The sequence below is a fragment of the Glycine max genome, chromosome 10 (assembly GCF_000004515.6).
Source record: "Glycine max cultivar Williams 82 chromosome 10, Glycine_max_v4.0, whole genome shotgun sequence".
NCBI lineage: Eukaryota > Viridiplantae > Streptophyta > Magnoliopsida > Fabales > Fabaceae > Glycine > Glycine max.
In genome coordinates this window covers 46,627,392-46,655,207 of record NC_038246.2, presented here as the reverse complement: position 1 = coordinate 46,655,207, position 27,816 = coordinate 46,627,392, and the positions used below count along the sequence as shown (strand labels likewise).

The 27,816-nt window shown below is 33.9% G+C and overlaps 3 protein-coding genes and 1 long non-coding RNA gene across 8 annotated transcripts; 1 reads left to right on the top strand and 3 right to left on the bottom strand.

Annotated features, from left to right (window-relative positions):
• LOC100791779 (membrane steroid-binding protein 1) lies at positions 1 to 2,801 on the bottom strand. Its single transcript, XM_003536425.4, has 2 exons — positions 2,313 to 2,801; positions 1 to 735 (listed from the first exon to the last, which is right to left on the bottom strand). The coding sequence occupies exons 1-2, from the start codon at positions 2,621 to 2,623 to the stop codon at positions 339 to 341; spliced, it is 708 nt and encodes a 235-aa protein (XP_003536473.1). The 5' UTR covers positions 2,624 to 2,801; the 3' UTR covers positions 1 to 338.
• A 5,099-nt stretch (positions 2,802 to 7,900) lies between these two features.
• Positions 7,901 to 11,642, bottom strand: LOC100791249 (F-box/LRR-repeat protein At3g48880). Of its 4 annotated transcripts, none has more exons than XM_006589487.4 (4): positions 11,484 to 11,637; positions 10,032 to 10,630; positions 9,102 to 9,503; positions 7,901 to 8,739 (listed from the first exon to the last, which is right to left on the bottom strand). In XM_006589487.4, exons 3-4 carry the CDS (start codon positions 9,455 to 9,457, stop codon positions 8,181 to 8,183), a joined length of 915 nt encoding a protein of 304 aa, XP_006589550.1. In that variant the 5' UTR covers positions 9,458 to 9,503; positions 10,032 to 10,630; positions 11,484 to 11,637; the 3' UTR covers positions 7,901 to 8,180. The 4 variants fall into 4 exon arrangements, with proteins under 4 accessions (XP_006589550.1, XP_006589551.1, XP_006589549.1 ...); XM_006589488.4 differs by having other exon boundaries at positions 10,032 to 10,531; positions 11,484 to 11,636; XM_006589486.4 differs by having other exon boundaries at positions 10,032 to 11,642.
• A 4,547-nt stretch (positions 11,643 to 16,189) lies between these two features.
• LOC102666631 (uncharacterized) lies at positions 16,190 to 21,015 on the bottom strand. Its single transcript, XR_001383294.3, has 3 exons — positions 20,606 to 21,015; positions 20,021 to 20,312; positions 16,190 to 16,367 (listed from the first exon to the last, which is right to left on the bottom strand). It is a non-coding gene; the product is annotated as an uncharacterized lncRNA (long non-coding RNA).
• A 2,029-nt stretch (positions 21,016 to 23,044) lies between these two features.
• Positions 23,045 to 26,810, top strand: LOC100790200 (pre-mRNA cleavage factor Im 25 kDa subunit 2). Of its 2 annotated transcripts, XM_041005924.1 has the most exons (8): positions 23,045 to 23,359; positions 23,555 to 23,658; positions 23,999 to 24,044; positions 25,370 to 25,463; positions 25,565 to 25,638; positions 25,751 to 25,837; positions 25,938 to 26,048; positions 26,372 to 26,810. In XM_041005924.1, exons 2-8 carry the CDS (start codon positions 23,609 to 23,611, stop codon positions 26,441 to 26,443), a joined length of 534 nt encoding a protein of 177 aa, XP_040861858.1. In that variant the 5' UTR covers positions 23,045 to 23,359; positions 23,555 to 23,608; the 3' UTR covers positions 26,444 to 26,810. The 2 variants fall into 2 exon arrangements, with proteins under 2 accessions (XP_040861858.1, XP_040861857.1); XM_041005923.1 differs by lacking the exon at positions 23,045 to 23,359 and having other exon boundaries at positions 23,367 to 23,658.
• Positions 26,811 to 27,816: the final 1,006 nt, after the last annotated feature.

The window sequence follows — 27,816 nt, the reverse complement described above, 5'->3', positions numbered from 1 at the left end:
TAGTTCAAAAGACTATGGATTTCGAAAAGAAGATACGACCACAAATGTAGCATTATACAATTATTCTTGCCACAGACCAATGTAGTATTACTCAATTAAACAAAAGATCATTCATTACTCGGACTAAGATACGACCACAGATGTATTGCTCTGTTGCATTTAAATGATATGCATACTATGGAATTCGAAAAGAAGATCTAACTTAAAGTTACTACCTTTTTTTTATGGATCCACACATAAATTTACCCCTGACAATTCATTATTCAAGCAAAGGCACGGTGCAGAAGAGTTGGCCCAGACTATCTTCGAAAACTTGCCTTACATTTGCTCAGTCTTTACTATGAAGTTCTTTTTTTCTTCATTTTCCGCAGGGGTATATCGGCATCAACATTTGAAGGGGTTTCATCGCTTTTAACCGCAGGAGTTTCTGATTTGCCATCCTCAGTATGCTTGGCAGCAGCAGCAGCAGCATCAATATCACGAGAAGTAGATTCTGATGGTTCACCAGTGGACTCTGGTTCAGTTACTGGAACTTCTTCACTTTTAACAGTTCCAACCTTTACATACTTGCTCATAAACTTATATTCCCAGTCTTGTAAGGCATCAATCTCGAATGGGCCAAGACCAGAAATATCCCCAGTCAGATCTTTCTCTTCAAAAGACATCTTCGCTAAGGCTCTGCTAGCATCCTTGCCAGCAAATAGGGCATAAGGTCCACCAGGTCCATAAAACATCCTGGAGGGACACAATTCCACGTGATAAAAATAAGAAGCAGTGTTAGCACTATCAATTAAAATATGTAATGAAAAAAAAAGAAAAAAGCATCAGCACAATATACTTATTTCATTCTCACATAATAGAGAATGTATCATGTTGTCAAGCAAAGCCACATATCACATCAGTTTCTTGGATATCTCCATTTCTTAAGGAAGGCCAAGGTTCATACTCAATTTTGTGTCAAGTTTCATTGTTTAAGACTTGAGAAAGTCCAGCTGAGCTAAAGTGGCTAGAGCAGACCACACAGAAAAACAAATGATGCTTATTGTAATCAAAATCAAATGAAACGCAATGAGGACAAAATATGCACTTGCTCATCAGGGCATAGAAGGGTAAGAAATGGGCAAGTTTCAGAAGAAATAAGTATAGGTTGCAATGACAATGTTTTTTTACTGTATCAAATAAATTGGGTATAAGCACTTTGCATCAAAAGAAACATAGATCAGATGCTCTTGTTTTCCTTTCATAGACATATTCATATAATCCTCGGGGATCAGAGACTTGTATGATACATACTGCATAAAAAGTTGTATGAAAATACTAGCTTATAAGACAAGTTGATTTTGGATAATAAATGGGACACTCCAAGGCAACAGGACTGATTTAGAGATAACCCTAAAACATTACTTCCAGAAGAAACTAATACAAGTCCAATCTTAGCAGAGAGTAGAGAGAAATTTTACATTTACAAAAGAAGAAAATGACTGATATGACACATACTCAGCCTCTCAAAACAGTACCTAATTCCAACTCAATCAAAATTAAGCCAATTCAAAACAAAGATCCTATGAGTACTACATTTTCTTCAACATTGACATGCATCAAGGTGTACACAAACATGTAGAAATAAGGAGTAAACAGTGATGTTTCCACCTTCCACACACACTCATTCCAGCAAACAGTAAAGTAAATATAGATGGGGATGATGCAAAATCGAGTGCTACAAACTGAAAAAGAACTTCAACACAACCTAAAGTTTCTACTCAAACCACGGATATTGCTTTTTTGTTTAATGGTAAAATGTCAATCCTCACACTTTCCAATAAAAAAAACCAGTTCCAATGTTAATCTCTGACTGAAATTCATTTAGATATAGGTCGTTCAACAAAGCAAGAACAATTCTTCTCAAATTCAAAAGCAAAGTAGGAAACAGGTCATTAATCATACGAGAAGCATCTTATCTTCTCTGGCACAGGAAGAGTAAAAGAACAACATAAAGGAGCCACATGCACAAAAGGAAAAACCTTCCCAAAAGCAAAAGTACCTCAAACTCAAAAGTTTCATATACAATTATCATCAACACAGAAGGGCACCAGAAAAAGCACAAATGGGAAAAAAAGTTAAAAAAGACGGACAATATGGATAAAAAACAAGGATAACCTAAAAAAACTCCAACTTGGAAAGTAGGCATTGACTATTCAAGATAAAAAAAATACCCACAACCTAAAATGAGCATAGACCATCAAAATGAAGAGAAAAAAACACAAAAATTGCAATTTAGAACAAAGGGTTGGGTTTTATGTGAGACAGTAAACCTGCTCTGGGAGACATCATAGATCTGGGCCTTGATGGCCATGAGCAAGGGCTTCTCGGGATCGGTGCCGTCGTAGGCCTTGAGCTCCTCCGCCGTGATCTCGCCGAGCTGAACCGGGGGGCGCAGAGGCGGCATCTCCTCCTCCTGGGCGTGGCGGTGGCGGTGGTGGTGGTCGTCGGAGGAACCAAAAAGACCCGTGACGACGTAGTAAGCGGCAAAAAGAAGCGCCAGCACCGTGAAGAAGGTGGAAGGAGAGAAGCCGGTGTAGGCCACGATGGCCTCCTTCAGGGTTTCCCACAGTTGCACAGCCATCACTCCTTGGTAGAGAGAGTAATTGAAAAGGAGAGAGGAGCAAGAAGAGAGAGAAGCAAGAAGAGAGAGAAAGTGAAGGAGGCTGTGAAGAGAAAATAAAATAGTAGTTATATATACTCAGAATCTTCAGACCACAGGGGTTTGGTCATTTCTTGTCGTATCTACGCACCTCTTCATTTCGGCAAATTAATATGGCTTCAAATGCAGTTGTATACTGGATTTTTTTTGTGTTTATTTTATTAGTAAGATTATGATTTATCACACATCATATAACAAATCAGATAATAATGATATGTTCAAATGATATAATTATTATTTCGTTAAAATTAAAAAATAAATTTTGTAATAAATTACTTTTAATTTTATCTTATGAAAAATATATTGTGCATTTTAAAAATTCAAACTCATCCAAGTGAAGCTTGAGTTGGGCCTGATTAGGCCATGCTCACCCATAGATATTGGGTACATGTTTTGTTGAAATGCCATACAAAACGTTTTATCGAATTTAGTACATTAGGACTAGGGGTGTTACTTGGTGCAACCAACACCGATGACGAAAAGTCAAAAATGCCCTTAATTCTATTATTATAAAATCCTAAAGTTAGTCGTCCGTACAGTGCATTTGCTTCTCACATTTCATGCAGCATTGTTTGCTCTTCATCTTCCTCTCATCCGCTTGTTCTTCTTCTGCCTATGCGTGTGTTACGGTCGTCCATTCGTGTTCTGATTCCGGTCATCTGATCGTGGTTGTTGTTGTTTTCGTGTTCTTTCGCCGTTCACTTCTTCCATTGGTGGTGGTTCTGGTTTTGTTCCGGTCGTTGAGTAATCGTCTTCCAGATAAGTGGTACGTTCCCTTTGAAGCTGTTCAGTGATTTTGTTCAAGCGATCACTATTTTTTGGTATTGTGATGTTGTTGCATGATTGTACTTTTGTTTGTAACTATTTTTTGGATGGTTGTTGCTGTTGGTTTTGAATTTTTTGTGAAGCTTTGCTGGAAACTTGTGATTTTGCATACAAATCCATATTTTTTTTTTAAGTTGGATTGTGTTTTTTTTTGTTTTTTTATGAACAATGATCCGTATGGTTTTTTTACAAAAATTAAATTTTAAAAAAATGCTTAAATTGATTTTTAAAACTGTATTTGCTTTTATGTCATATGAATTGTGAATTCGTATGAACTATACGGATCACTGATCTGTATGATTTTATTTTTAATTTTTTTTTTGTGAACCATACGGATCACTGATCTGTATGGTTAATTTTTGAAAATTTATATATGAAATTTAATCATTTCTAAAATGATTTTTAGTGTAATTATTTTTTGTAGTATCGTAATCATTTTTGAAATTTAATCGTTATTAAAAATTTATTATGTATTGACTGATTTGGTTAGTGTTGTTGTTTATTTTTCTTTAGTCTCCGTTATTTATATTATTTGCCTAGTTTTTATTATTTAATTATGTTTGGTAATATAACATTAAATTTGATTAGATTAGATATCCCATATGAAGAGTAAGATTAGATTACTAAGATTAAATTAGATTTCCCATATTAAGAGTAAGATTAGATTGAATTTCTCAAATTAAGAGTAATATTAAACTAGTAAGATTAGATTATATTTCTCAAATTAAGATTAAGATTAGATTATCTAAGATTTCCAAAAGTAAGATTATATTTAAATTAATTAAAATTGGTTATAAGAATAATTGAATTGAAAATAAAAAAAAAATTATCATACAAAACATTGAAACAAATATTTTAGTTGTATAACAAATTTGTAAGATATTAAAAATGATTGAATTGTTTATTAAAATTTAGGCCATTGAATATAAAAAATAGGATAATTATTATGTAGATAATGGTTAGAACTAGAAGTCTTGGTTGGGCTTTAGGGCGAGCAATAGGAAAAGTGTTGGGGAGGAGAGACGATAGTGACGATGATGCCCCCAACGGTGAAAGCCTACTGCATCAGCCCGTAGACAACGACAACAACAGGTTGTTGTCAAGGACCCTCCTACGACCGAGGAGGAATTGGTCGACGACCAGCCAGAAGCACCTGTTGAAGAAGGTGTTACTGATGTTGAGGGTTTTCTAGGCGGACCCCATGACACATCAGTTCTGAGTGATTTTGAAAATCACATTGCTTTGAAAGTGTGGAATGGAGATGTATGTAATTTTTAAAAAACATAAAGAACGTAGTTTACTAGTTAATTATTTTTTTACATCATCCCTAATATTGTTTGCAGGAACATTCTGAGTTGAAGCTATCTTCCCATGGAAGGAAGATGACTAAGTTTGGGAGGCCTGCCCCAAAGATTGAAGGCTTTGTGGTGGCCAGTGGACTTAGTCCTTTGATCACTTGTTCCCTAGATACGGGCGATCGGGGGCTAATGTATGCTTTTGTGGAACGCTGACATAAGGAAACTAGTAGTTTCCATTTGCCCGTCAGAGAGGTGACTATCATCTTGGATGATGTTGCGTCGTTGTAGGGGCGTTCCACAGCTTCGAGCTACTTCATGTCGACGACGCTGTCGAGATGTTGATGGAGTTACTCGAGGTCAGCGCTGCAAAGGCAAAAGTTGAGACCTTTCAGTGTCATGGATCTTATGTGCGACTATCGTGGTTGCGTGACCTGTATGAGCTGAAGATTGAGGCATGTGACTGGATCACTAATTTGTATGACCCATACAGACTGGTGATTTGTATGGTCATATGGATTACCAATTCGTATGTTCTTCGCATACATTTTCTTCTCTGGCAACGAAAATCGACCACAATCCACCGTATACTCTTCACCAACGCACGTACACCACCGGAAAATAAATACGCTTTCAAATCGCCCTTAATGGAAGCAATGTATACTGACTTACGGAAATTTTGCAAAAAAAAAAAAAATGACGCTGCAAAAATAAAAAAATTCTACTGCTATTTATAACCAAAAATATCATGATATTTATGAAATTTGGTGGGTGCACCAAGAAATTCCGTAAGACTAAGGGTGTTAAATTGTTAATTATTCTATTTGTTGCATTGACCTGATCTAACTTGAGAAGATAGGTTCAAATTTAAAAACTTAGACTTATATTTTCAAGATGAATTCGGATTATATTTTGAGTCCACTCAACCTAGTTTCACGTCATGTATTGTTTTAAAAAATACTAGTACAATTTATTAAATAATTATATATTAATAATATAACTTTTAAACTTAATAAATAATGTTTTGTATAATATTATGGATATATTGATATTGTTTATCTTAAAATATATGTTATAAAATACGACTTAATTATAGTTACGTGTTTCATTAGTTTTATGATTTAACTATATATAATAGGTTAATATAATATATTAATAAGTCGAGTTAACCTGATATTGTCTCATATTTTTAAGGTTTTAATCGGGTCATATTCAATTTACATATTAACTCTATAAAAAAAAATTAGAAGGTAAGAACATGAATAAGTCGTTCCAATTTGTCTCACAAACATTTCTAATTAAGATTTTTGTTCTCCTAAATTTTATTTTATTAAAATAACTTCTTTTGAATTATAAAATACTACGCAATACCTTTATTACGAAATATATGTGAGCTGAATTTTAAACAAAATATATAATTTTCAAAGGAAAAGAAAAAAGCCTTCGTCTTAAACTTATTGTGAGCGGTCAAAGTATTTGAATTGGTAACAAGATAACAAAATTTCAGTAAAAAAAAAAAAAGATAGCAAAATTGTTCAATGAAGATACAGTACACATTAATAGTAGTATAAATTGAAAATACAATTATTGTGTTTATTAATATAGTCAATTTAAATTTTAGTTTGCTACTATTATTAATATGCATTTAGATTTTGAAATAAAACATTATTTTTATTTAATTATATTTGTTGTTCTGGACAATGTGCTGGCTGATGAAGATCTTATAGCGCAAAATTTTGAAAAACTTGCATATGATGGAAAAGTTAATTGGAATTACAAAATTATCTACGATTTTTTTAATCTGCACAGTATTTTGGACTGAATTCAAGCCTTAAGGTTCAATTTGTGTAGTGACTAGTGAGCCACCTTGATCAAAAGAGCTGAGTCAGCTTCAAATCGTAAGTGTTGACTAACATTCAGGTACAAAACTTCTAAGCACATTATTAACTAATGAAACATTTTAGACTGAAAAGAAAGTTACCTAGTTGCTATACCAAAAATAAAGTAGTATTGTTTCCAAAAAGATCTTGGATCCCATGTCAAGAAATTCATATTTTAATTTAGTAAGTAAATATTTATTATAAAATACCACTTTAATAAAATAATCACTGAACTAAACGTCCAAGTATAAGCGGCAGATTTTGTTATTTTTTTTACAAGAGTTTAACACTGCAAATATTCACCACTGTTAACTGCAAATATAGAATGCATACTAATGTAAGTAAACTGCGAATGCTTGTTGCTTCTCGTTGAAGTTATTAAAATTGAAGTTGTACTAACTCCATCGAGAATTATGACTTTGTAGAAGGGAAGTCGTATACAACTTCAAATTTAATTTTAATAAAAATAAATAAAAACAAGACATGTCTTACTTGGTATGTACGACTTTTGGACTTCCATTATAGAAAATTTTTAAGTCGAGTACAAGAAATATGATTTTATTTTTGCAAATCATCTGTCTAATGTAGAACTTATCTCGTTTAGGTAAATGTTTTTCAATTTACATTAGTTTGATAAATGTTAAATCAAATTATCCCCTGGATAAAAAAGAATTCGATATATCCTATATACTTGGTGCATAGGTTAGATAATCTTTATTCACCAAAAAAAGTTAGATAATACTAAACAAACATTGATGATACATTACGATTTATATTATTAAAACTGTGTATATCTCATTAAAAATTAGCTTAAATTTGTTTGAAAAATATAAAAATTATCTAATTACACATGAATAAGTGTGGCTGACTTTTAAGGTAGTTATTATAATTTGTAAAAGTTAAGAAGTTATCACGTACAAAGATACTACTACATAACATGTCATTTGAATCTCCCACAGCGAACAAGAACAAAAACAATAGCATTTGAATGACATAGCAAAAACCTTTTACACTGTCAGTGAGTGAACTATTTACTCATTGCAGTGCAAAATTTCAATCTACCACAACGAACAAAAACAATAGCATTTGACTCATTCTGCAGTGAATATCCCCAACACTCACCCTGCACATGTAAATGTTGTCATTTCGAACCCGTAAAGACTAGTTGACTACTTGTAAATGTTGAAACTAAAGAAGAATAGCCCAAAACTAATCTCATCACACTTCTATAAAGAACCATAATTACTGTCTTAACAAATTTTCATGATTTAGAACACTTCTCAAAATGAAACCAACTACAGAAACAAAACTTATTGTTCCTATATACAGTTACAAGATTTGGCTAACTCCTAGAGGGTGCAACAGCATTCATCTGTAAGAATTAAACTTTGTTTATTTGGATCTACACTTAAGGTGGCAGCATTACTTAACAACAGAAAATGTGACATGAGCATTAACAACTAGATCGCTTCCGATTGCCTAAAGTGAGAGAGACCTCACCTCATCTGTTTTCCAAAGCCCTTCCTCGTACTTGTACCACCTAATCAGTCCTTCATCAGTTCTTGTTCGTTGGCACATGACACATGAGTCTTCCATGCATGTGAGAAATTCACGTAACCGAGAAGCCTTCTGACGAATAGTCACATCAATTTCTTTAATGATTCTTTTCTGTTGAGGAGCTGGGAGGGCTTCCATCAGAACACAATGTGATATGTTGAGCACTTCCAAGTGTTGTAAGCTGTCAAGGATGAGAATGAGAACATCCTTATATAGCATTGAGCATCGTAGGCTCAAGACTCTTAATTTTGGAAGAAACGCAGCAAGTGATGAAGCAAAGAAAATGTCACATGGCCCCATAATCTTGAGTTCGCTAAAGTTCTTGCAGTGCGTTGAGATTTCCTCCAAAATATATGGTGGATTTGCTATACAAGGCATTGTCAGGGACTCTAACTCTTTCCAGCCACGAATGGCTTTGCACATTCCTGGTTTCTTGATTCTGTTCCAAGCTGGCAGAACGAGTCGCCTGAGCTGTGGGCACCTACAAAAGGGACATGATTAGCTCTTTGGACAAACTACATATGCAACCTCCATTTTGAAGGAGTGTTAATAACCGACAATTGTTGCCCTCCTACTCTTCTAAAAATTGAAATACAACCACACTATCCTACTGATTTTCAAATATTTCCCAGCAATCCAGGGTAAAAAATCTCATAAAAGCTGGTCCTAATAAAGTTATTGATCCAATATCAAGCAACATTAAGATGTGAGCTCTAAATGGAAAGATGATCAATCAGCATATCATATTCCACAAGGTTGTACACAACCTGTCTGAATTGATATGGTTCATGCAACTTTATATGTTTAATACATAGATATAATGATTTTGAAAGTTGAAGTTACCTTTCAGCAGTGTATGTCAACTGTTCATCACTTACGTACAAGTTGAAATGGAAGATCAAAGTCATTATACTCTGCTGGCTGAGACTCAGGGAAATCTTCAATATACGCGTTAATGTCCTATCAGATCGTCCATCAACATAAACAAATGGCTCTAATGGGATCTTGATGAAGTTAGATCTTAACATCGACAAATCTAGTGTTTTCCAGAGAAGTGGATCACAACATGCCAAGCGCCATGCACTACAAACACGAGAGATGCCGGATGTCAACTCAAAAATGTCAAGCAACTGAAAAATCTTCACCAAAATATCTATGTCCAGATCCTCCCATCTCCTTATGTAGTCGTTGTCTTCCATTATGCCAGTTTTCCAAATTTCTTACTGAATTTCAGTGTAAAGAAACCTACAAAAATCAGTGGTAAGTTTAAACCATTAGAGTGAAAAACTAATAGCAGCACATGAAAAGAATAGAAGTGCTGAAATAAACAGAGGATAATAGCAATTACAAGAAAGCTTTTAAATCCCGGATAGCAGCATGTAGCGGCCAACCCGAAAAGCGTTATAGTGGAATAGCCACTGTTCTAAAAAGATTAATATAGTTTTTTTAATGTAGACAATATGCATATAAATTCTCAAAAAATGATTAGTATGTTCAAGAATTCTCAAAAAATGTAGACAATATTTCTAAGAATTCATGAATTGTGTTTCTCAAAAATCATGTTTCCTAGTAATCCTATTTTCTTGAGTGTGGCTAAAACTCAATAAATGTGTTTAGTATGTTATCTTGAGTATGGCTAAAACTTTCCTATCTTCATAAGAATCTTGAATTTCTACCTCCTTCTATAGGAATATTTTATTAAGATTTGAGAAATAGTTAAAATAAAATCCTCGAAATGTTAGTCCCTAAGAATATTTTTTTAAAAAATCATACCAAACTACGTGTTCTGGACATGTTCCGCCTTCACTTTACCGCCATAGGCTTCGCGTCACCTGGCCGCCATCGATCATAACTTAACTGACATCTAGCACCCGACCTTCATAAGACGACATTCCAACCCCTCTCATCCACTTATCTCGTTGCCACGCCACCACATGTAAGAATGACCGACTTGCCACATGCTTGATAACAGAATATCCGTTTTTCCTGCCAGATTCCACACTATGCAAGACATCCTTTCTTCAACAGGTATTCATCCATTCATTTTTTCACTCACCTCTATCTTGTGACTTCGGCATCATAGTCTCTGCAGGAGCACCACCACCATCTGCTCTGCCAAAGCCACTGTTGTGCTCCACCGTCAGTCCCAACTTGAAGTCATCTTGCCACCAACGGAGATCTCAAGACTTTTCCAATGAATAATACGAATTTCACATCCCCAACTTAAGATTTCTGTGAACCCTAAAAGAGTCCTTCTACCAAACGCCTCATTTCTAACATACGGTGTTAGTCATTAGTTAATTAAATAATTGGAAATACCGAGTATCAGCACCTTATTAATGTGCATGGGCTAATAATTTTTTACCTTCACCCTGTGAAAAAAAATTTAGACAGAGAGAAAGAAGTTCACATTCATCGTCAAGATTCAAGAACCATCATGGATACAACTCTGGCCCATGGTTATTGAACTCAATCATTTTCGCCTGAACTTACAAATTAGACATAGATAAAATGCTAAATCACCTACATGGCATCTCCAAAAACAATTAACGATTCCCATGAACTCTTCACTAAACATCATTAATTCCACTCCATGATTCTCATGGAGTAGAAAAAAACAAAAAAAACTTAGAGATGTGAGAACAGAAAAGACGAACAAATACCAAGTAGAGTTGATTAGGCGTCCAAACCACATTCACTCAAAAACAAAACTTGGTCATCGAAAATGAAAATTGGATGTTAAATGAGTGGGAGAATGAACAATTAATCAGACCGAACAAACTTACAAAACAATTGGCGCTCATTGAATCGAACTCTCCAATTACTCGTGCTTCACTCACCCACCACTTACGACAACTTCAAAACTTTCATGTCAAAACAATTACTCATGTTTCACAAAAAAGCCTCAACGAAAATAAATCGTAACTCTCAGCCACACCATATCTCGAAAGCACCAAATCCAAAACCGAAGCAGTCCATGAAGGACCAATCAGCCTAGGATCTTGAATTCTCGATTCCAGACACCCAGAAATGAAAACACACAGAAAAAAACTCTTGGAAACTAAACAAATTCTGGGTCATTCGTATAAGATGAAGATCTAAACCCCCGGTACCCCAAAATTCCACCTTGTTTTACACACAAGAACATAGGCAGATGTAGAAGTGCATGCGTGTGTGCTTTGTGATTGTTATTTTTGTGTGGAGAGAGAGTGAGAAGAGACATACCTTGAGAGAACGGAAGAAGCAGTGTGCGGTGTGGAAGAGGATTTTGGCGTCGTTGTTGAGTAGCTGAGTTGAAGTGCAAAAGTTCTGAGGTGTTCGTTCATGCTTTACTTCTTTTTCCTTTCTTTTTCTTATAATTTGTATGTAAATGTTACAGAAACATGTAATTTGTGAGGAGAAAGGTGGATGTAGATGCGGATTCCAAGGGGGCGGTGGGAAATTACGGAAAAAGGCTTAGCTTAGGTCATGAAATGTCAGTTCCGATAAAACCAAACAAAATAAAACTTTTTTTAGGAAAATAAAATAATTACATTTAATTACTAATTAGATATTTTTAATATTATTCTGCTATTAAAATTAGAATTAGAGTTCCACATTCACAATCTACATAATAAAAAATAGAATTGAAAAACATATTAAATAGTCATTTTTAGTTATAAATTAATTTTATACAATCATACAAATATAATTAATTATATTTAATAAGTTTATTAGCTTTTATCCAATACTTGAGATAAGAAAAGAGAAAAGTTGTCATTGATGACAATACAATTCTTTTTATGTTAATGTTTTTAATTAAATTCCTAAAAATTGACATAGAATATCAAAATAAAAATCTAATTTTGATTAAAAAATAACTTTAAAATTGTATTTAATTTTTGTTAAAAAAATATTCTCTCACTCAAAGATACTCAAGAAAATTACGTAAAATCTATTTTTGTAAATATCATAAAAACTTAATAGAATCTCATTTATGTTATGAGTAATGATGTACTATTTTCTTCATTTTCTTACAAATCTTCCTGTTACTCCTCCTTTATAGAGAAAATATCAAATGAAGAGATAATTATATCTAATATCTTAAAAATATAAAGCATATTTACTACTTTTCGTATAAGGAAAGTAGGAGATTTAATAGAAAGTCTTGTAAGAAAATTTTAAATTATTCATTTTAGATACATTTGTGTGTGACAAATATAAAAACTTTTGTAAAAATGTAAAATGTATATTTATATTTTTGTTATATAAAAAATTGATGTCCGAGGTGGTGGTTTGGTGGGTTCAGTTCAGCAACAAATGTTGTCGTGAGTTTGAAGTTGACTGCCCACAAAAACATAACTACATTACATTAAATGTCAGTGAATCTATTGGATTTGTTTGCCTATGCTATATGTCTATTACCTACCTCTCTAACCTATTTCCATCCTCACATTTTAATTTACAAAACTAAAATTGATTATATTAAATTATACTAATTAGTACTTATTAAAATGTAATAAATGATTTTTTATTAAACACAATAAAAATATATTAATGATACTATTTTATATTTTTTAATGCTTTAATCAATATTTTAAAAATATTCATTAACATTCTCTAATTATATGTACTTTACCAACCGCTAATGCCAACTTTTCGTCAGGTATGGATCTGTGGCTTTAATTTAATGGTATCAACTATCAAGTATAAAAAGAATACTGGTTTGCCTCGTTTTGGTGGATTGAAGTTCAACGAAGAAAAGGATTTGAAGGAAAAAATTTACAGACAAAAAATAATAAATATGATAAATTATGTGATAAGAAATTTAAGATAAAGATAAAAAAAAAGGAAAAAAAACTTAGAATACACTTAAATTGTAGTTTGTTAACATATTTCAATCTTAAAAAAAGTGAATATATATTAATAAATAAAATAAAATATTATATTATAAAGAAAATGAATTATGCATTGATAGTATTAAATAATTTTAAATTATTATTTAAATATAAATTATTATTGTTAACTTTTATAATAATTATTTTAAAAATTATAATAATCATTATTTGATTGATTGATGATGTAATTTTTTTTATATTATTAATGCTTGACCATTACATTTGTATTTATATCATAACTTATAGAACATTTTCCCTTCATCTTTATATTATTTATTATATAACCTATTTTATTTCATTTTTCTTTTCTTATTGGTATGAATTATTAAATCAACTATATTATTTCTCAAATAAAATGATGAACAGGCTCTCTTTAATGCATGCAATAAGCATCATCTCTCCCATGACATAATAGTAAATTTGGAGCTAGAGTAGGTGGGCAAACAAAGTCGAGGTAAAACTAACAATATTTGGATAACAAAGGGTTTTTAATTTTTTGATATTTTTAATATAATTTTTTTTTACATTGTTTAACCAATAAAAATCATTGTTAGTGTTGTCCTTAAAGTAACTTTTATAAATTTAACAAACTTATTATATATGATAGTTTTTTTATTGAATAATGGTATATTTTTTATATTATCAATACATACACTATTTACTCTAATAAAAATAATAAAATATGCAAATTTACATAAAGTATAAATGTACTCTAAAATCATATGCAAAGTTTAAATTGTCTTGATTAGCCTCGTTTAAATTAGAAGTTTTGTTGTTGTTTTTTTTTTTTTAAAAAAAGAAGTTTATTATTTCTATGCTTCTCTAGGTCGTACAACCAAATTGCAACCCAAGCTTTACGTTTCATGTAATCTGTAAGGGAATTATAAATTGATTCTTTTTTAAGCGTATATATTTAATTTGAATTTCAGATGAATTAAAATTTCAAAACTATTTAATTACCTTGATGCGTTGTCTTGCCATGCATGCAATCCGGTATTTAGCTTGCATGTTGACATGTTGTGGTACGTAATTCATACAATTCCATTCACATTGAAGTGTCTACACAATTTTTTTTTTGAAGAAATGTAAATGTCAATAAACTTAATAAAGACATCTGTGATAGAAAATTATCAACAGTTTTGTCTGGTCGTCTGGACATGCGAAATCATCCATAATTGATAATTGGTTTATTTGTTCTCACTCAAACTAAAATACCAGGTTGGCAGGTTCAGCTATAGATTAAGCTAAATTGTCATTTGGGTGTTGTTGGATTCTAGGCGGCGAGTGACAAAGCCCAGTTTCTAAGTTAGCCAAACTTTATGGTGAAGGAAATCTTCTACACCTAATATTTTTGGAAATATTTTAAAATTATTTCTGTTAATAAATATACGGAAAAAAAATTTCTACACCTAATATTTTTAGTGATATATATATTGACATTAATTAATTTATTAATTCAGTTGATTAGAACATTATATTAATAATATAAAAATCATATGTTTAAAACTTATATAAATCATTAATTTTAAATTATTTCATAAAACATATTTTTAATATAATATGAACCTCTTATGGATTATGTTCTTCTTATCGAATTGAAGTGTCCGGGTTTCAAGTAACATGCGGTTGATTTAAGATTAAAAAATAAATAATGTTTTTATCGCATACTCTTTTTTTAGGGGTAAAAATAATTTGCATTTTACTGTTCACGAATCGTCAATAAGCGTGCATATGATAAAAATGATTTCATAGTTTGGCTATAGGGTCAATACCAATGAGAACCTACCCACTGATCAAGATACATACATGTATCCCTCACTCTTTCAATTTGAGAGAGGTCGGGTCTATCTGCTAAACTTATTATTTAATACTGATTGATGTACAAATCTACCAGAACCTGTGAAGATTTGAATGAATAGTTGTTATGAAGATTTTGATTGAATCACAAACTTTCCATGCATGGTGACTAAAGTTGGTCTGAGATAAAACATAAACTTTCCATCAGAACCTGTGATACACACCATTCCTATTTCATTTTTTAATGGATGGTGACTGAGTAATATAATAGCTGATAAGGATTTTTGAAGTTATATAATTGATACTACAACACTCTACGACATAATCTTCTCTCTAATATTATATCGATCATTTTATCACACATTTTCTCCTCTCTTATTTTCACTTTAATGTTCTAATTATCTGTCATTTATCACACGTTATTATTCTTATCTAATTTGTGTGTACTTGTTTCTCTAATCTCTATTACATCAATCATTTATCAAACCTTTCCTCTGCTCTCATTATCTGTCACTAGCTTTATTGTTCTTACTATCTGTCACATCTTAACACACTTTATTCTTCTAATTGTGACTATAAAAAATGAGAAATTTAATTTAAACCATTAGATTAAAATTAGTGACTTAAATTACATATTTAACTATAAATCAGTGGACTTTTAAAACATCTTAAAAAGTCTCACATACCCTTTAATTAAAAAGCATAAAACTGAATTTTATAATTAAACACGTAATCTAAGTTGCAATCTAATAAATAATAATTGTAATTAAATGTTTTTATAATTTAAATAACTAAGTCTTATATGATATGCATGCTTAATTTTGCTAGCTACTGCAAAGAGCTGAAAGAGATTATGACTATTCGCAGTTTATTCCATTCGAAACATGGGTTGAAGCTTCCGTTGCATGAGCTACTGTTGGTCCTTTCCGCCAATTAATCTTTGGAGAAATAGACATTTTACCTACTAACACTTCTATTAGCCCAATCACTGGCTAGTTAATTTCGAGAAAATATTCTACAAAGTCCAAAGAAACACTAAAGGGTCACTCTGAGGACGACCATATGCCGCACTGAAAGACTAAGGGAGCCTAATTATTTTATGCTACGAGACTAGCATAAACATATAAATGAACTAAAAAGTTAACGGCTGAATAAACATTTCAAAGGATGTTAAGATAGAATTTATAGTGACAACGTTGATTTTACTTCCGTTGGCTCAAATTAGGACATCAATATAAGATCAATTCCCAAGCGCAACCGAAATTACAAAAATATAAACGAGACAGGAGGCAGGTAAAGAAGCAAAAATTGGAAGGTTTAACTTAAACGAATAAACAATTTTTTTAATGCAAAATATTATCTACATTCTACAACGCTGGAGGAGACCCGAACCCTGCTTCTGCATGTAATCCTCACTTACACATACTGCATTGATCTGTTAATGCACAAGCAAACTTCATTATAGTTGTGATGAAAATTTAGAAGTAACTCGTGTCAACCACAAACAAATCAGTTAGCTAATCCCTCCAAACATAATTACCAAAGCTTCTTTGCTACGCTCTCATATATGTATAGCTAATAAAACTATTCTAATGGTAAAAATATTATATAGATAATATTTTTTTATCAATACATGTTAGGTGTTAGTTGTTAATCCTGCCTAGGTTAGCTTTGCTATTCTTAGCCGGTCCCAAACCCGGATAAAAGGAGAGGATTGTGTTAGGCTTTCGACAGCCAACGTAAAACTTTGTCGAATCTCTATGACATGGATCAATTACGTAATAATGTGAATGCTAGGTCGTTGCCCGAAAGCAACGCGCTGTATGGCTCGAGTACAGTGTCAAAAGAGCAAGGGCCGCTGCATCGCCGCCCGGATGTAGTGAAAAGTAAGCAAGGGTTCCCACATTTTCGTGAACGAGTGTGGGTAAAGAAGCTAGTTCATGACAGGAGGATTCACTTTGGTACATGGAATATAGGCACACTTACTGGAAAATCTATGGAAATAGTGGATGTTATGGTGAGGAGGAAGATCAATTTTATGTGCCTACAAGAAACTAAGTGGACAGGTGAAAAAGCGAAAGAATTAGACAACTCGGGATTTAAGCTGTGATATACGGGAAAAATCAGATCAAGAAATGGGGTAGGGATTATTGTGGACAAGCAGTGGAAGAAGGATGTCGTAGATGTAAGAAGAGTAGGAGATCGTATCATAGCCTTAAAATTGGTAGTGGGGCAGGACACCTTTAATGTTATTAGTGGGTACGCACCTCAGGTTGGGTTGGCAGAACACTTTAAGGTAAAATTTTGGGAGGATCTAGAAGGGGTACTTCAGGATATACCCCAAGGAGAGAAAGTTTTCCTAGGAGGGGATCTCAATGGACATGTAGGTAGCGTGGATAGAGGTTTTGAGGGGGTGCATGGGGGTTTTGACCTAGGGGAGATGAATGGGGAGGGTAAATCCATCTTGGAGTTTTCGGAGGCTTTGGATCTTTCTATAGCCAATACATGGTTTAAGAAAAGAGAGGAACATCTTATCACTTACAAAAGTGGAGAGACATGTTTTCAGATAGATTTCTTCCTTATCAGGAAGTCTGATAGGAAGTATTGCTTGAACTGTAAAGTTATCCCGGGAGAGAGCTTGACTACCCAACATAGAGTTTTGGTTATGGATGTAAGAATTAGAGATAGGGCAAAGAGAAGAAGTCCTATGGTAGCACCAAGGATCAAATGGTGGCACTTGAAGGGTGAGAAACAAGGAATCTTCCAACAAAAGATATGGGAGGGATGGTGTGGACAATCACAAGGAAGTGCAAATGATATGTGGAACAAGACGTCCCAAGAGATTATTAAAGTGGCTAAAGAGACGTTGGATGAATCTAGAGGTTTTGGACCTAGGGGTAAAGAATCGTGGTGGTGGAATGAAAGTGTTCAGAGCAAAGTTAGAGTAAAAAAGGAGTGTTTCAAGGAGTGGTCTAGGTGTAGAAATTCTGAAACTTGGGATAAGTATAAGATAGCTAGAAATGAAACCAAAAAGGCGGTGAGTGAGGCAAGAGCCCAAGCTTTTGACGGACTATACCAAGCTCTAGGAACCAGGGACGGAGAAAGATCTATATATAGGCTTGCTAAGGGTAGAGAGAGGAAGACTAGAGATTTGGATCACGTAAAGTGTGTTAAGGATGAAGAAGGCAAAGTCTTAGTGCATGAAAAAGATATCAAGGAAAGGTGGAAGGTGTATTTCCACAACTTATTTAATGATGGATATGGATATGACTCTAGCAGTCTAGACACAAGAGAAGAGGACCGGAACTATAAGTATTATCGTCGGATTCAGAAACAGGAAGTAAAGGAAGCGTTGAAAAGAATGAGTAACGGTAAGGCGGTGGGGCCAGACAACATACCTATTGAAGTGTGGAAAACTCTTGGAGATAGAGGTCTTGAGTGGCTCACCAAACTCTTTAATGAAATTATGAGGTCAAAACGCATGCCGGAGGAATGGAGGAGAAGCACGTTAGTGCCAATCTATAAGAACAAGGGGGATATACAAAATTGTGCAAATTATAGGGGAATCAAGCTCATGAGTCATACCATGAAATTATGGGAAAAAGTGATCGAACGGAGATTAAGAAAGGAGACTCAAGTTACTGAGAATCAATTTGGTTTCATGCCGGGAAGGTCGACCATGGAAGCGATTTATTTATTACGGCGGGTGATGGAGCAATATCGCATGGACCAACAAGACTTGCACTTGATTTTTATTGACTTGGAGAAAGCGTATGATAGAGTGCCTAGAGAGATTTTGTGGAAAGCTCTAGAAAAGAAAGGGGTTAGGGTTGCATATATTCGAGCTATCCAAGATATGTATGATGGGGTATCGACTAGTGTTAGGACACAGGGTGGAGAGTCAGACGATTTTCCCATCACAATTAGTTTGCATCAAGGGTTAACCCTTAGCCCCTACCTTTTTACCTTAATTCTGGATGTCCTCACGGAACAAATCCAAGAGATAGCGCCAAGATGCATGCTTTTTGCAGATGACATAGTCCTCCTTGGAGAGTCGAGGGAGGAGTTGAATGAGAGGTTGGAAACTTGGAGCCGAGCTCTAGAAACACATGGCTTTCGCCTAAGCAGAAGCAAATCGGAGTATATGGAATGTAAGTTCAACAAAAGTACGAGGGTATCTAACTCAGAGGTGAAAATAGGAGACCATATTATCCCTCAAGTCACACGGTTTAAATATCTTGGGTCTGTAATACAGGATGATGGAGAAATTGAAGGGGATGTGAATCATCGCATTCAAGCAGGATGAATGAAATGGAGAAAAGCATCGGGGGTGTTATGTGATGCAAAGGTACCGATCAAGCTAAAGGGAAAGTTTTATCGGACTGCGGTAAGACCGGCGATTTTGTACGGTACAGAATGTTGGGCGGTCAAGAGCCAACATGAGACTAAAGTAGGTGTAGCGGAGATGAGGATGTTGCGATGGATGTGTGGTAAGACTCGACAGGATAAAATTAGAAACGGAGCTATTAGAGAGAGGGTTGGAGTAGCGCCTATTGTAGAGAAGATGGTGGAAAATAGACTTAGGTGGTTTGGGCATGTAGAGAGAAGACCGGTAGACTCTGTAGTGAGGAGAGTAGACCAGATGGAGAGAAGGCAAACAATTCGAGGCAGAGGAAGACCCAAAAAGACTATAAGAGAGGTTATCAAGAAAGATCTCGAACTTAATGATTTGGATAGAAGTATGGTACTTGATAGAACATTATGGCGGAAGTTGATCCATGTAGCCGACCCCACCTAGTGGGATAAGGCGTTGTTGTTGTTTGTTTGTTTGTTAGGTGTTAGTTGTTAATGTTGTGTTAGTAGGATGATTCAAACTCACGACCTCTTACCCTTCACAACTAAGCCAATCTTATAACTGCATTATATGGATAATATATGACGGGAAAATTGAGTCAAAGGTCTAAACTGATAATCTTATCACCATGCATTAGTAACGCTAAAGGGAGCTAATAAGTAGTAATGAGATCAAAATTAGATAAAAATATTCATCTTCTTTAAAATAATGAAAAAAAAGACAAGGTACCTCACCTGCCAATTAATTTCTTTGCAATGCTTCTAGCATGTTCCAATAGGTGAAAGCATTTAGCACCATCGTCATCTTGTGTTGCAGCTTTTAAGTTTAAATAGAAATCTTTGTAAGCTATACTTTCTCTTTATGTGGATGATCATGCGGTTGAGCCATAAGCTGTTCTTTTTCTTGATCAATCACCAGCGTGTCCAATAACAGCTCCTTTCTTGATCTACCATGTATTCTACTGTTTACTAGTGCTTCTAATTTAGAAGCCATGACAATAGCTCGACTTATGCAATGTGATGGTAACTGAAAAGCATGATGTTTCCAACTTAGTGAAATTCAATAAAAGAAATTTCTATAAACATTAGAAACCTCAGCAATCAAGCTCAGATGCTAATGCAATCCCCAAATTTCCAATTCCTAGCCCTAATGTTAGTCTGCAATGAATGAACTAGCTCTACTTGAGGAAGAGTTATGCATCACATATTTATTATCCACTCAAACAAAATCAACCAATTGCTCTGACAGCAGTACACTAGTAATATATATATCTTTTGACAGGTGTTAAATAGTAATATATAATTTCGTGAATTTATTACCTGTGCAAGCTGGGCAACCTTAAATCCAAAACTCCTCTCTGAAACACCAGGTACTAGCTTGTATAGATAAGTGATATCATGATCCAAGTTGGAATTTTTACTTGCATCGTGTGAGGTCAGATGTGACACGTGATACGCTGCCAGAGCCAGGAAATTCAGTTGCCAGACTGGCAATCTTGGGATAGTGTGTGACAAAGAGGACCATGCTTCTTTTTTGCTTCAGAAGATAATACAACGTCGCATGAGCAATGGCCATACCATCATGTGTACTTGTACCTCTCCCAAGCTCATCTATGACAACCAGTGAATGTTCTGTGCAGCTATGGAGTATATGTGAAGTCTCACTTAATTCTTCTAGGAAGGTGCTTCTCCCTTGCTGAATACTGTCAGAAGCACCCATCCGGGTGTAGATTCTATCCAGGACATGAAGTTTTGCTGATGATGCTGGTACAAAGGAACCAACCTAGAGAGATCAGAAATATTTCAATAAAGCAACAGGTCGAAGGGACAAGGTTGTCAAAGAAAAGCAGTAGGTTAAATATTTTAGAGGGGAAAATAGTTCAACAACTTGAGCTGAAAATACAGAAAATTTGAAACAAAAAGCTAACTCAATTTCAAGACATGATATATCAGAACCTTTGACAGAAAAGATAATTGGCTTTCAGTATTAACAAAGTAAAGCATACGCTCTACTGCACAACCTCGACAGGTTGATGCATTAACGGCAGAAAATCTAAAGCATAAATATAGCACACACTGCATTGGTTCTACCTGAGCCATTATAGCAATCAGAGCCACCTGGCGAATGTAGCAACTTTTTCCCCCCATATTGGGTCCAGTAACAATCTGACAGTTCTCTCCATCTGCATGCATGTTTGTATCATTTGGGACAAAATTGTCTTGTAAGGTAGTCTTTAAAACCTGGTGAGAAATGACTTACAATAATGAGCCTCGGGTTACCAATAAACAATGAGGAACTTGAATCAAATGAGTCAAAGTCAAAACTCAAAAGTATAGCAACCCCAAAAATTTTGAGGGTAGAGTATTCAGGTTCTGTTACACTAGATAATGTTGCAAAGTCATTTCAACTACATTTGCAACTGTCAAACAATTCTTCTGATGCACAAGCCAATGACTAAGCCATCCAAGAACCAATTTGAAGGGGGAAAAATGCACATGATAACGTATACTAAATACACAAACCAGTAAAACCACAAATATGACAGGCAAGAATTTGCAACTCAAATGGATTCAAGAAAACATTAATGTTAATTTGTACAAAAGTACGAAAGCCTTATGGCACTAGGTGAGAAATTACATACGAAAGTTCAAGCCATTAAATTCATACCAGATGTCTACCAGAACAAATTTGTATTTGAACAGGCTCATGATCATCTACAAACACTGGGCGAACATAACCCTGTCACAGAAAATAGAGAATTATATTACAAAATGCCAGAAACATTTGAAGGCAGTTGAAAATTCCTTTAAGAACAAACCTTATTTCTTGAAAGAATGGCAAATGAATGCAGACAATCTAAGGCAGCTAGTGCTTGAACAGCAGCTTGGAACTCAGCATAGTGTTTACTGAAGTCCCTAAGAAAGCTATTCCAGGCAGCTCGGCAGGCAACAGTGAGCTCCTCTTCTGCTAATGATAACTTGTCTAATGCTGTCACTACTTTAGGAGGGTGATACCGAATTGTTTTCTTTGTGCTATTTACCTTGATCCAGTTTGAAGGAACCTTTACATCAGTTGATAACTGCAGCCAAAAATAAAATAAATGACAATCAAAACTTGTTCAAAACTTCATATTATTGAAATATCACTCATTTTTCGGGGAAATGGATGCATTTATTGAGCTATTATTAATATAATTCATACTCATTGGTCGAAAAAATTATAGAAACTAGAAAAGAATTAAAATATAAGTGATAAGGACTAAAAACTAAAAAAAATACTCTTAAATGACAGGGATCAAACGAAAATTAACATGTAAATTATAGAAATTAAAAAATCATTTTCAAATTATAGAGACTAAAAGATAGGAATCATAAAACTATAATAAGAAAAGAATAATTTAACCTAAAATTAAATATTTAATTCAGGAAAAGTTAATTGATTTTATGAGAAAAAATCATCCTTAAAAATGTTTTCGTTTAAAAGTAAGGAGCCAAATTTATAATAAAGTAGTGGAATTGATTATATTTTTAAATGAATCACTTATTTGAAATATTAAAATAAACATTTGTTTTTTTTTTTATAAAAAAATCATGTATTCAATTTCCTGTAGAGATTAATTTTTTCATTTAATAGCCTATTTAATAAAATGATATCAAATATTTTTTTTTAATAAAATTCAAACTTAAGAATTGATTTTTGTTCCGACCTGAAGTCTGCTGCATGGTTAGGATCACTGCTGATGAGATATTGTTCACTTTGAGTTGGTTTGAACATTCACGCTTTTGCCCTTAAAATAAAGGTGTCAAGTTTGGACTCTATGGTGGCAATGGCGAATCTAGGACCTTAGGTCACTGGAAACAAAAAAGCTTACTTACAAAGAGTGTTATCAAAGAGTAAAAAAATTGAGAATAATGAGTTCCAATATAATAAACTAGAGGGGATAAAATACAAAAAATTGAAAACAAATAAGCCTAACCTATCAAAATTCAGGTGGAAAAGGTTCCGGCCTCAAGTCTTCCGACCACCACTCTTGTCTTTTTGGCATATCAAAAAAGTCTGACACATAACATTTAGTAAGTGTTTTTCTTTTTTTTTTTTAAAAAAGTTATGAAATAGAAGCGGGCCAGCGGCCCATGATCCAGCGTGATTGAGATCTAGCAGTATGAGACATGAGACGCGGACATTGAAATTGAAATAACATTTACAGAATACAAATTCACACACACTCTCTCTGGTGTTGTTGAGTTTTGAAAATGGTGTCGTCGCAGGTTGTGAATACTTACCCGTTGTCCAGCTACACGTTCGGCACGAAGGAGCCCAAGATGGAGAAGGATACCTCCGTCGCGGATCGTCTCGCTCGCATGAAAGTCAAGTTCGTATCCTTTCTCCTCTTTCTTTACAAACCCTAGACTACACCCCCTTTTTTACCTCTTTCTCTTGCAAACCACACTTTCTTCATTATATTTTTTATGGAGTGCAGAACACAACCGAAAATTTCTCTTTTTCTTTTGTAGCTAGTAATTTCAATACTTTAATTTTATCATAGACATGGTTTTAAAATCAATAATTCTCTTCTGTTCGAAAAATGAAAATGAAACTTAGAACTGCTCTTCCTCTTATATACTTATTTTGCTCGTTCCCTGTCCTGTGTGCTACTCGAATTAGTTAAATTCCGAAACTTTTCTGAAATATGATTATTTCCTTTGTTTCAGCTATATGAAGGAGGGAATGAGGACCAGTGTGGAAGGAATTTTACTGGTGTGCTAAGTCATTGCTCTCTTTCTTTACTTTATTTTGTTCAATTTGCTTCCTATATGTAAAATATTTTTCAACTTTGTCCTAATCATATGTTGCCATTACTTGTCTTTACTTGAGTCATTTTCTTACAGTAACCCTTTGAACTACACAGTGAGGTAAATTTGGTTTGACAACAACATTGTTAAAAAGACCATTCTGTTCAGTTAAAGACCAAGGTTTTAACAATGCTATTTACCATGAGATCCCTCTTGACCACGTTCTTCAATGTAGTTCTTGGCACTCCTCTCCTTCTCTTCATAGGATTAAAAACCCTACAATCTACTCTTCTCACCAGGGCCTTCTGTGTACATGTCCAAATCATCTTAATTGATTTTCTATTATCTTTTTCTCAATTGGTGCCGCACCAATTGTTCCTAGTATACAATCATTTAATCATTTTGTATCTTGTATTTTGTTATATGATCACATTCATCTTAGCATTCTCATTTCTACTACTTAGACCTTTTCTCTTGTCCCTGTAAACACCAACATTTGTTACCATGGAGTATAGCCAGATGTATAGTACTATGAAAAAACTTGCCTTTGTGTTTGGTAGGTACTTTGTAGTCACAAATAATCCCTGATGCCTTTCTCCATTTTAGCAATCCAGCTTGTATCCTATGTGTGACATCCTCATTAATTTCACCATTATTTTGTAGTATTGATAATTTGATATTTAAACTTAGACACTTGTGGTACCACATCTTCTCCCGATAATTGCATGTAATAGAATAGACATACATTATGGAACACGGGGACTAATCTTAGTTGCTGTTTTGTCAGTAATAAAGAATTGACAAGTATCCAGTCACGGGCATTTGGAATTCTATATTTAGATTGGATAGTAGACTGTTTAAATTTGAGCCTCTACAAATCTCATAATGGTGAGAGCCTTATGCATTGTTTTGCCCATTATGAGGGTGAGTCTTGGTACAACAATAAGATTGTTAACTTTCGACCTGGTGGCCATGACTCATAAGGTCTAGTCATGAAGATGTCCCCTCCCCCAGAAAAAAAACTGACACACTGAGACCAGAAGGGCCCATCTAAGAGGGGGGAAAAGTGGATCCTATTTTTGGTGGGAGTGGGACCCTTTACTTACATCTGATCAATTCCGTGCTAACTTCATTTAGGTCACTTAGGTTTTTACTTTTTCAGTTACTTTTTGCTATAATATGGTTTCTCACTGTGTTCTTGTTAATTCCCTTTCATAGAGAAAGACCATCTAATTCCCTTTGAGATTCTTCTTATTGTCCTATCTCATCTTTATACTTTTAAATTTCCAGGTACAAGAGCACAATCATCCTCATATACTTCTTCTCCAAATTGGAAACACATTCTGCAAACTCCCAGGCGGTCGTCTCAAACCAGGAGAGAATGGTAAGATCTTGCTTCTTTATTCTGAATATGATAGTCTGAAAATAGCAGCTCATGATCATCTTAATAAACTTTTTTGTGGGGTTATTTGATGTGGTTTACAGAAATTGAGGGCTTGAAGAGGAAGTTGACTAGCAAGCTTGGTGCTAATTCACCAGCTCTTGTGCCTGACTGGCAGGTATTGTTACTTTTTAGACATATGGACTCTGGAGAGACATGTTAAATTTGGCATTGGTGACTATCCCCATGTTTTTTGTTGTTCATTTGCACTTATCCATGGAAAACTGCAGATAAGTGAGTGTGTAGCAATCTGGTGGAGGCCAAATTTTGAAACCATAATGTATCCATACTGCCCTCCTCATATAACAAAACCCAAGGTAATTTGAGAAAACAATGTCATTGAATATCTTGAATTCCTGGCTCCCTTGGTCAGTTGGTCCATGCTTACAATAATATCATTGAATATCTTGTATGCAGGAGTGCAAAAAGCTTTTCCTTGTTCATTTATCTGAGAGGGAATACTTTGCAGTGCCCAAAAATTTAAAACTTCTTGCTGTTCCATTGTTTGAACTCTATGATAATGTTCAGGTATGGTACTTAATATGGTTCTTTTCTGTTACTGGATCGTGGAATGAACTCTTTATAATGTGAAGAATTGAAATTTGAAATATTGAAATTTGAAATGGTTATCAGTAATTGTTTAATGGAAAACATGTATATGAACTGAAGCTGTGTCAAGTAATTAAGGGCTTATCTAAAATGCTTTCTATTTTGAGCATATCTTAAAAGTTTTCATCTGACAATTGATCATGGTATTAATTTTGAAACCTATTCACATAACTAAGCCTGTCAATAAAAATATGTTATACTTTTATTCCATGTCATGAAATTTGTGTATCTTTTGTTTGCAGAGATACGGGCCAGTTATATCCACTATTCCTCAGCAGCTATCCAGATTCCAGTTTAAAATGATCACTAATTGAACGGAAATTTGAAGCTTACATGCTGATAAATTACGACTTTCATTTGTTATTTTCGTAACTAGGACTAAGATTTATCATTGCATAGACTGGCTAGAAAACTGAGTTTTGAAGTGAGTTTCTGACAGAGTAGCTGTGTTGGGACATGGTTTGTCTGTATTTATTCATTGCACTATGGGTTGATGTCGGTTATGAACAATCAACCCAAGATGGAATCAAGTAATCAACTCTTAGGCTATACACCTAATGCCCTAGTAGAAATCAAGGTGATCAGGTAGTGTCTTTATCTCATGTCTGTTGCTTCTGCCTTGCTCAGGTTGCCATATTGCATTGGAAAGGGTCAAGGAATGGACATTGGTTTTCATTGCTAGTTATTTTGGTGAAAGGCATTGAATGTCAAAAATTATATATAATCCCATATTAGAGGCAAAAATTCAAACATAATCCTCGTGGCAAAATGTATAAAACAATGACAAATGTAATTTTTTTTTTAACATATTAAAGACAGTTTTAGCGCATGAGCTACTTCTGGAAGTTGGTGAAGTTGTGTACCACCAAATTCAAATATTTGTAAGCTCACTATCTTTCTTACGTTTTGCGTCACCTATATAAAGTCCAAGGCCTTTTGTGATTTCTTTTATTGATATTAATAATGAGAAAACGTCATTAAGACAGGAAACATAGTATAGGGGATGGAAGAAAGCAATTTCAATGATAAAATAATTTAAATTACTAATTTTTAAGAATAAATAGTTTATGCATTAACAATGTCAAAGGTATTTATATTATTTTTAAATTATAAACAGTAAAGTATGATAAATTTATTGATTTTTATGATAAATTATTTTTAAAATAATATCAATTATGAATTTTAGTCGGTGGACAATGTAAGTTTTTTACACTGACAATATTATAAATTAAATTTAAATTTTATTTATGTAAAAAAGAATTTATCCATTGCATATAGTAAAATACTAATGTTTATGCGTAACCCTTTTTCTCAAATACTAATTGCATATAAAAAACTTTGGTGCACTATATTCTGGCATGGCATCGTATTCTTTGTTTAGAGATTTTATTGCTAACAAGCAACGATTTGAATTTAGAACAATATCTTTTTTCTTTTAATTGGGGTAGGGGGGCTGCATATATATAGAACAATATCTCTAATGTAACTAACGAACACTTTTGAATTGGCTAGATGGCTTTATTATGTATTGTACACAGTTCTCGTCATCAATCTTTTAAATTTATTTAATTTGTCGTATTCCCAATCATAAGTTGATCATAGCACATATCAGAATCAAATAATGTCATGGAAGACAAATGTAGTATGATATGGGAGCATAAAAATATATAGTAAATGTTATATACTT

Coding starts and splice junctions, on each gene's coding strand:
- LOC100791779 (XM_003536425.4), bottom strand. CDS start 2,623: ATGGCTGTGCAACTGTGGGAAACCCTGAAGGAGGCCATCGTGGCCTAC. Junction 736..2,312: donor TATGATGTCTCCCAGAGCAG/GTTTACTGTCTC, acceptor GTGTCCCTCCAG/GATGTTTTATGGACCTGGTG.
- LOC100790200 (XM_041005923.1), top strand. CDS start 23,540: ATGGTGTCGTCGCAGGTTGTGAATACTTACCCGTTGTCCAGCTACACG. Junction 25,639..25,750: donor CTCTTGTGCCTGACTGGCAG/GTATTGTTACTT, acceptor GGAAAACTGCAG/ATAAGTGAGTGTGTAGCAAT. Junction 25,838..25,937: donor CTCATATAACAAAACCCAAG/GTAATTTGAGAA, acceptor TCTTGTATGCAG/GAGTGCAAAAAGCTTTTCCT.
- LOC100791249 (XM_006589486.4), bottom strand. CDS start 9,457: ATGGAAGACAACGACTACATAAGGAGATGGGAGGATCTGGACATAGAT. Junction 8,740..9,101: donor TTGACATACACTGCTGAAAG/GTAACTTCAACT, acceptor TCCCTTTTGTAG/GTGCCCACAGCTCAGGCGAC.